Source organism: Betta splendens, chromosome 6 (genome assembly GCF_900634795.4).
Source record: "Betta splendens chromosome 6, fBetSpl5.4, whole genome shotgun sequence".
NCBI lineage: Eukaryota > Metazoa > Chordata > Actinopteri > Anabantiformes > Osphronemidae > Betta > Betta splendens.
Window position 1 is genome coordinate 4,009,189 of NC_040886.2, and position 8,944 is coordinate 4,018,132.

Genomic DNA, 8,944 nt, shown 5'->3' on the forward strand with positions numbered 1-8,944 from the left:
CTGGACTGTAGGTTGGACACACTGGTCTTTGTAGTCCTCACCTGTTTGCTGTCACACACTCTTGAACCAAACAATTTTATCTTGGTCTCATCAGACCAAAGCACATGGTTTTGGGGTTCTAGGGTTTTTTTCCATTATCTTTAAAACCTCTACACTCATACGTCTAGTTCCCGAACACAACCTCTGAATATGAGGCTGCGTGTGTGACCATGACAAGGCTTGTTCCAGGTGGAACCTGGACTGTTCTAGGTGGAACCTGGACTGTTCTAGGTGGTACCTGTCCTGTTCCAGGTGGAACCTGGCCTGTTCTTGGTGGAACCTGACCTGTTCTAGGTGGAACTTGGACTGTTTCGTGTGGAACAACCTGACCTGTTTAGGTGGAACCTGGCCTGTTTCAAGTGGTACCTGAACTTTTCCATGTGCAACAACCTGGCCTGTTTCAAGTGGAACCTGGACTGTTCCGTGTGGAACCTTGGCTGTTCTGTGTGAAACCTGGCCTGTTTCAAATGGAACCTGTCCTGTTCCAGGTGTGTTAGCCACTGTGCTACATCTCTTAGATAAGCGGCAATAGACATAGACTGCTGGGGGAATTTATACACTGAGCTCCTCTGTTCCCTTCTACCTCTTCTGTTTAATGACCTCCCATCATTGTCCCATGTTCAACTAACCTTGTCTCTTTCTCTCCAGTAGTTGTGCTTCTCCTCTGCTCTCTCTCTCCTCCACTCTGTCCTTATTTAAAGGTATCATCAGACTCAGAGCTACTGTGATGGGCAACTGCGGATCCAACCATCCTGCCTGTATCCAGTCTCTGGTCCAACCATCCTGCCTGTGTTCTGTCGTTGCTTGTTGTTGTTGCTGTCTCTCTCTCTATTCCCTCATCCCAACTGGTCAGGTCAGATGGCCGCCTACATCCAGCCTGGTTCTGCTGGAGGTTTCTTCTCCAGTTTTTCCTCTGCACTGTTGCTATCAAATTGTAATGAAAGGCTTTTTGGTGCTATATAAATGACTGAATTGAATTGAAGGGAATCACAGTCGTAGTTGCGTCTGCTGGCCACTGGGTTGGAGCCACTTTTACTGGGACTTGGCGCTGGTGCAGTAGGACCCTGCGGTGCAGCACTGAGCATCGAACAAGCAGAAGGGAGGAGCATGTCTAAAACCAAACAAGCCTCCACACCCTACACAGTCTCTGGGAAGTTCCTCCGCATTCCTGCCCCAAAGACACTCACACCTAAATATAATACACAGAAGCTGGGAGAACGCACACACACTGAGGCTGGGTAAGTGTGTGTGTATTGGTGCAAGTGTGTAAGTGAAAAGATGTTAATGTGTGTGTGTGCGTGTGTGTGTTCACAGGACTGCTGTAGGACGTGGAGACCAGATCCTCTTCATCAACTCTCTGCCAGGGTTTGTATTTCCTGACTCATCCTTACTTTCACCTGAGACGTCTGTCCCTCCCTGTTCGAACAGAACTTAGCTGCAACAGGAAGTGACTGCTTTGAGTTCAGTCCCTGACAGCTTTACGCTGTCTGCAGAGTCGCTTTACAGCATGTTCATGCCTCTTTGCAACAACAAAGCGTTGTTAGGCCCAGCTGCTGTTTCCTTCTGACAAAGTGACACTGTTACTGTAGATACACATCTGAGTCGTAAAACAGATCTCTGGAAAGTTGTGTTTGTAAAACGTGTAAAAAATAGTTAGTCCCACTTACAGAGAAAAGAGGACCATAACTTAGTAGTTAGTCATGCAAATGCAGAGATGAAAATGGAAATCCTAACTGTCAACATGAGACTAACACATGTAAATGGTGGTTTATAAATAGTCTGCCTTGCGTCTCAGAATCGAGACTACAAGCTTCAGTTATGTCTTCCTGCTTATGTTTGGTCTATATGACATATGGACATAATGTGAAAAATAAATCAATATTTTATATTAAATCATCTTAGTTTGCATTAGCATACTAGCTTTTAAAATTTGCCCACATAGTGCTGGTAGCTAGCTGGAACTATTAGCTCATCCTTTAGATGGGTGGATGGGTGGGTGGATGGGTGGGTGGATGGATATTAGAAGTGAATGCATCACAGTAAAACACCTTTTGTGAACATGTCTTTCCAGTCTCACCATGAGTAAGGCAGGAGGTGATGAAGGTGAAGGTGCAGCCGGTGGTAGCAGCATCAGCAGCACTGCAAAAGACCAGCAGCCGGCAGATAAGGATGTAGAAGGAAAGCTGCCAGGCAAACAGAGCACCTCCGCCGTTGGACCCGGCTGGACTAAGGTCACCTGCCCCTGCTGTGTGTCAGAACAGGTGGAGCCTCTGGTTCTGGTAAAGCTCGGGGCCAAGGTTCGGCCCGAGACAAAGAGGTGGCTCATCAAACTGATAGGAACTCCTCATAGTGATGGAGGTGAGGGCTCAAATGACTGTCATGAGCTGCAGGAGATCGACTTCCTCTGCCTATCGATTGAAAAACAAGGTCTAACATTTATGAGCAAGTCTCTTACTTTCATATAGAACATCTATTGAACAGAATAGTCATTGTCTGTAAAGACTCTCACATATAAACATTTGCATAAAGCATTTGCATTCACAATAAATTAAACATTGGCTCAGACATAGAACATATGATAAAAATAACATTAATTAAACATTTATGACATAAACATCTGAACTGTGTGTAAAGGGTTAATATATGTCACTTCAACACCTCGAAGCCACTGTCAGATTGTTGGTCCTCCATCCACCAAACAGCCCAGAAAAAACGGCTGTGTCTCAACTTTTTATGACAGAAGGCACCTAAAAATTATGTTTTAGAAACAAATGTGTTGAAAACAATTAATATAAATTAATATAACCAAATAACGAATGATATAAAAATGTTAAGTGCACAAAACCTATGTAACGGTTGTATTTAGAGTCCAATAAATAGAAGGCATTTTGGCCCCACCCCTTTGACAGCGCAGGCTCCTCCATCTTGTATTTGCTGATGACACTCAGTGTTATGTTGTTGTCTGTTAGTGACTGATTGTCACAGTAAATCATCCTGAAACGGATACTGTAGCTTACAGCACATTTTCTTGTCTTCGGCTTGTTCATTGTTCATAACTTTGTCCTTAAACACACTTCCCCTCTCTGTTCACAGGTTACATGAGACATGTAACGCTGTCCCTGCTCCTCTTTCCCACTCTTTGCAGGCGCCGCCCTGCTGGCCCACCCGGGCGAGGATACAGCCGGTGACATCATCGTGGTCTCCGCTCCACGTTGTACGCTACTACAAGGCACTGAAGAGTTAGGCCTTTGCAAACTATACAGCGACGGGGACATGGCGGCTTTCTCCCACAATGACAAAGACAACTTTAAAGACTCAGGTAAGGCAGCTTATCAACAAAAGGAGGCAAGCTACTGTTTCCCATTGGTTTAAATGCTTGTACAGCATCTGTCTCTCCTTCCTAGTGTCACTCTGGACGTGTGAGCAGTGTCCAGTTACACATCAGTTGCTGGCCTTGCATTAAGACTAAAACACTGTCTGCCCCAGTTTATACTGTAGCTTAACAAGTTTTCGGGAGTCTCATCATTACTGTCTAGTGGTGGTGATGGTTGCCTTGCCAGTGTTACCCTGGTCTTTGGGTACTTCTGGTGTCTCTGTCCAACCTGTATTTAGTGTAGACAACATGAAAACAACAGGAATCATTAAGAGTGAGATAATTGGACTCGGTGGTGTAATCAGAGTAATGGAAGTGTGTGAAAACAATGTCTACCCAGTTACTCACCTTTAAGTCCTGGAGCCCATCCCAGCTATCAATCAGGCAAGAGGCAGGCTCTGATATAGAGACAGGCAAGCTTTTCACTCCTGCAGTGACGGGCAACCCTGATCAATCAAACCCAGGACCTCCTTAACCCTTGACCCCATCTCAAATAAATCAAACAGAGGTTCGTTTTATTTGACCAATCTGAGCCTGTAGTAGTTTAAAGTAGTTCCATTACCCGTGCTCCACACAAGAAATACTTGCACAAGTATCAATAAGACTAACTTTAAGAGTTTTCTTTTACAGACTGTATTCTTCTGTATGTCTAATTTTGTCTATTCGTGTGTGACAGACAACATGGAGGCGTTCCTGACGCTCGCGGAACGCCAGTACATAGTAAAGTACGGGCTGGAGAACATGCGCACACAGAGGGAAGTGAAAGTCCCCGGTCTGCCTGACAGCTTCCTCCTGAAGAGCAGAGACAACGTCTGTGAGTGTCCTCAGCACGTGTCCAGATTAACCAAAGGATCCACCCACACGAATAACGAATGATTGCTTGCCTGCTGGTGAGGCTGAGGATTTCTGCCTGTAAATGACAGTCTTTGTCCCGAATGCCTCGGGACAGAGATGGAGACTCGCACACAAACAGCGTCCTCAGCAGCTGAGGGTCACCACTTCGGAGGATAAGGCTGATATTATTCCAGCCTTTAGCACCTTGTATTACATAATATAGAATTAGAGAATCAATGCTGTGTCTGTTGATGCAGGGCGGAAGCTGGGCTCGGCCGGTGTGATTGCAGACATGACTCCGCTCCACAGCCGGGCCAAGCTGAAGGCCCTGGGTAAAGCCTGGTACTCTGGGAGTCAGCTGAGTCAGCCGTTGGGTGGGTGCTCACACACAACCCTTTAGATGAATGTACTGTATGTGGGCCCATACTTGTGGGAAGAGCTCCCATCTGACCCTGTCTGCTGCTTTGTCCAGATTCAGTCAATGAGTATTTTGGAAGCCCTGTGGGCTTCTACTTCAGCTTCCTTGATTTCTACACGTGGTCTCTGCTCCCACCAGCCATATTAGGCCTGTCTCTCACCTTCTACTCAGGTAGGTCTGCAAATATGTTTTCATCCTATATATGAATGACTAAGCATTTCTCACAACAAACCTCTAGAATGCAATAAGAAAACAGTTAAGTTCAAACACTTTTTATCTGTCAAAAAGAACCGCTCACATGCTTAACTCTGCTACAACATGTGGGTAAAGTACGGTAATTAGAGAAACATCAGGTTTCAACCCAGTTAACATTCTCATATTTTTATGGAAGGTGTTTTACTGCGTGTTGTTCCATCTTGATGATGGATTCTTAGTATTCAACACACTCTCCTGTAGATGTGTGAGTGTTGTCAGTACAGGAGCAATCTGGGCTTTGTCTCCGTCACTGTCTGTGTGCTCCATACTGTAACATTATGAGGCATGGCAGTAATTAGCATTATTCTCCTTGCTTGTCACAGGCGAGGCGCAGAAGGAGATGGAGTCGGTCTCAGGCTCGCGTGTGGACGAGGAGACGCAAACAGTGTTGAGCGGTCATGTGATCCAGGCTGTGTTCAGTATGATCTGGTCCACTGTGGTCATGGAGCTCTGGAAGCGGCGCAGCGCCACGCTGTCCTACCGCTGGGGGACCCTCAACCTGAGCGAGCGCTTTGCAGAGCCTCGGCCGGGCTTCCACGGCCAGCTGGGGCTCAACCCGGTGACTGGCCGCAAGGAGCCCCTCTTCCCCGGATGGCAGAGGGACCTGCGGATGGCGCTGGTGTCGGTGCCGGTGGTGGGGCTGTTTCTAGGTAGCACCTGGTTCTGCTATAAGCACTGCTCATGTCAGCAGAAGCAAGCGGAGGGTGAAATCCAGATGTTTGTGTGTCTCCTTCAGGGCTGGTGGTTCTGGGAATGATCTGTTTCTACTGGGGGGAGGCCCACATAAAACAGTTGCACAAAGACTGGAACTCCCTGGTGTCTCAGACGTTGCTCTACTTGCCCTCAGTGGTTCACATTGTCTATACAAACATGCTAGCCACCGTTTACAGGACAGTGGCTCAGTCTCTTACTGAATATGGTGAGTGAGGGAAAGGAGGTGGCTTCACAAAGATTCTATGTATTAGTAAAAGCAACAGTTGTTTTTATTGTGTTTCTTCAGAGAACCACAGAGAGGAATCAGCCTTTGAAAACCATCTAACAGCCAAAGTCTTGGTGGTTAGTTCCACTCTGTTCTTGGAGCATCATTTCATATGTACATGCACAAAAAGGGCTTCTGTTTCTATGAAGGTAACGATCGTCTCTCTCCTAGTTTACCTTCTTCAACAACTTTGCCGTGCTCTTCCACATCGCCTTCTTCAAGCAGGATGTGCCTTTACTTCGTAAGGTAACAGCTGAGCTCCGGTCCTCCAACCATTCAATATCACACCTTCATGAACAGTTTGTATTGTGTGCTTAACCTGACAAAAACACAAGCTTCTCTGTCCAAACACAATCATCAGCTTCCCCTCAATTATAAAAAGACCATATGACTGTTACAGGCATCTAACAGACATCACTTCACCATCTGTTGCTATAATTTATTGAGCTTCCATCACATCTGTGTGTGCCGACCTGCAGCGCCTGGCCTCTTTGCTCATAGTGAGCCAGGTTGTGAACCAGGTGACTGAGGTGGTGGTACCCTTCCTGGTAGACCGGTACATCAGCACCCCGCTCAGAGCCGAGACTGAAGATGACCCACAGGAGGATAAGTTCAGGAACCAATGCAGCCTGCCCGCTTTCCCTGTGTGTATGCAGTACATTAACACCTTCTAAGAGCTGTGAGAATTTTACCAGCAACGTGCTGTTTTCCCACAGGGCCTGTTCGCTGAGTACATCGAACTCCTGGTGCAGTTTGGGTATTTGAGTCTTTTCTCCTGTGTGTACCCTCTGACGGCCGTGTTGCTGCTCATCAACAACGTAACAGAAATCCGAACAGACGCCTACAAGATGTGCAAGCTCTTCCGCAAACCCTTCGCCCCCCCCGTGGCCGACCTGGGCGTGTGGCAGGTCAGCGCAATAGAAACGAGCCCCGGCTCCGTCACGCTCCACTCGCTTCCAGAGAACAGCTCGTCACATTGTCTCGCTCAATGTGTGTTCAGACAGCTTTCGAGGTCCTGAGCTTCGTCTCCGTCGTGTCCAACTGCTGGCTGCTGCTCCTGTCGCCACAGTTACAAGCGCTGTATCAAGACACCAGTTTGAGCAGTGTAAACATTTTCCTGGTGGCAGTGATTGTAGAGGTAAGAAGAAGAACAGAGAGGAAAAGGCCAGACTGTGCTTTTCCCTCACACGTTTCCCTTTGTGTTTGGCAGCATATACTGATCTTGGTCAAAGTCACTCTGGCCTTTTTGATCCCTGATGAGCCGGAGTGGATCTGGCAAAAGAGAGCGCGCATCGAGTACAAATCTATGCAGGCCCTGAAGCAGCAGGTTCTCCCACGTGCTTCATGTTTGTCAGCATTCTAATGTTTCCTTTCATCCATGTGACACCTAATTCTCGTCCTTCCAGACACTGCAGTCCTGATTTCAAGTTTCAAGTGTTGGCGTGTTGCTATTTTCACCCTGTGCTGGGACGCTACTAGCAGCAGATACAGCATCGCCTTCAGTGTTCAGTGGACCTCAGAAGGAGGGAGGATGCCCAGTGCTCACCTCTGATCCTGCTCACATTTATTAATACCACATATACTGTAAATGGCCTGATGGGTACAGGGTCCATGTGCTGATGCCCCGTAAGGAAATTACTACAGATTGAAAGAACTTGGTTGCGTAAATTTAACAAGGGCAATGACGGTGTGAAAAATCATCACGGTTACTGTGATGATTTTAAATATAAAGAGACTTTTTCCTGAAGAAATGTGTATTCAGGGATGTATGCTCAGTGCTACCACCTACAGTAGCCACAGGATTCATGACAGTATCATCACTGGAGAGATCATGACAAAGGAAACACATTTTCTCAGCTCAGCTGTTTTGAATTTATGGCCCATTTGATTCTCCCTTCCTGCTATTTATCATTTATAGGAAAAAAAAACTCTAATAAACCTGCTGTCAATCCAATAAGGACTGGTATCCTCAGTGGTATAGATAACGTGCAGCAACTGTAAATGACTGTTGCTAATGTTGCTCCATGTTTGTTGTGGCTTTTGTGGTTCATTTGATTATACAGTAACATACACCAGGGCTGTGCCCTAAGTGGACAAACATCTGCTATTTCAGACCTTAAGAAAGAAGTATTGTGCTGAGCTGGGATAGCTAAGGGCAATTAGCGTGACAGTGATCTCAAAAATGAAAAAGCTTATTTTAAAATCGCTTAACTTTTGCTTTTCAGAAATTATTCTACACATCAAAGGAACAAAAGGGGGTCAAATGAAATGAATATCTGGAAGGTATAGAACATATTTTATATCTATTCCTGCTCTATTGATGATACTGTCATTTGCTTAACATAATCTGCAAAATCATTTTTGTGCCAATATTTAAGATAGAGAGCAACCAAAGAACCACTTTGTGCTTGGCAATATATTTTATACCTTTTTAATATGTCCTCACTACCTGTGATCTGTGCTGCAACAACCAATGTTCTGTAAAGGCCAATACTCAAAATCCTATAGTGGTATTGTGCTGAAATAATAGGAAATTTATGCAAACAGAGTGACTTGGGAATTCAACCCTTTTATCCACAGTTCATTAATAATTAATAATGCTGCCGACCACCAGGGAGCACTATACATCCATGTAAAGTATGTTTAGTTTTAGCAAGTCTGCACAAGGATGCAAAGGTGCTGATAGATGGTGAGGCTTCAGATGCATATTATTACTCCTGACACTCATCATAAAACTTGTGTATGACGGCCTGTAATGAATTATTGGACATAAACCTTTGGTTTGATGTGGATCCAGGATTTCAGTTGAGAGCTGATAATGCTAGTTGTCATTAAATAAACTTGGTTGGTTGTTGTTCCAGTTGTGTAGTATATATAATGTTGTAAAAGTCATGATGATGGTGATTCCTTTTTGAAAAATATTCACTGATTAACTAGGATTTGTCTAAGCTTAGTTTGTCTGACTGTGGACACCTTAAATGAGTGAGATGACGGAGTACTACATTAAATCTTAAAGGCTTATAACATGGCACAGTAGTCACAGATG

The 8,944-nt window shown here is 45.4% G+C and overlaps 1 protein-coding gene across 1 annotated transcript; it reads left to right on the top strand.

Moving 5' to 3' along the window:
* Window positions 1–1,123: 1,123 nt before the first annotated feature.
* On the top strand, window positions 1,124–8,758 carry ano10b (anoctamin 10b). The gene is made up of 16 exons (XM_029153599.3): window positions 1,124–1,277; window positions 1,354–1,404; window positions 2,111–2,397; window positions 3,185–3,358; window positions 4,089–4,226; window positions 4,504–4,620; window positions 4,719–4,835; window positions 5,243–5,569; window positions 5,656–5,838; window positions 5,920–5,975; window positions 6,070–6,144; window positions 6,378–6,542; window positions 6,615–6,806; window positions 6,899–7,036; window positions 7,109–7,225; window positions 7,305–8,758. Exons 1-16 carry the CDS (start codon window positions 1,147–1,149, stop codon window positions 7,317–7,319), a joined length of 2,283 nt encoding a protein of 760 aa, XP_029009432.2. The 5' UTR covers window positions 1,124–1,146; the 3' UTR covers window positions 7,320–8,758.
* Window positions 8,759–8,944: the final 186 nt, after the last annotated feature.

What these genes read in the sequence shown, in the direction of transcription:
- ano10b (XM_029153599.3), top strand. Translation starts at nt 1,147, where the DNA reads ATGTCTAAAACCAAACAAGCCTCCACACCCTACACAGTCTCTGGGAAG. An exon ending in AACTCCTCATAGTGATGGAG is followed by an intron (nt 2,398 to 3,184) that starts GTGAGGGCTCAA and finishes CACTCTTTGCAG; the next exon opens with GCGCCGCCCTGCTGGCCCAC. An exon ending in AGACAACTTTAAAGACTCAG is followed by an intron (nt 3,359 to 4,088) that starts GTAAGGCAGCTT and finishes CGTGTGTGACAG; the next exon opens with ACAACATGGAGGCGTTCCTG.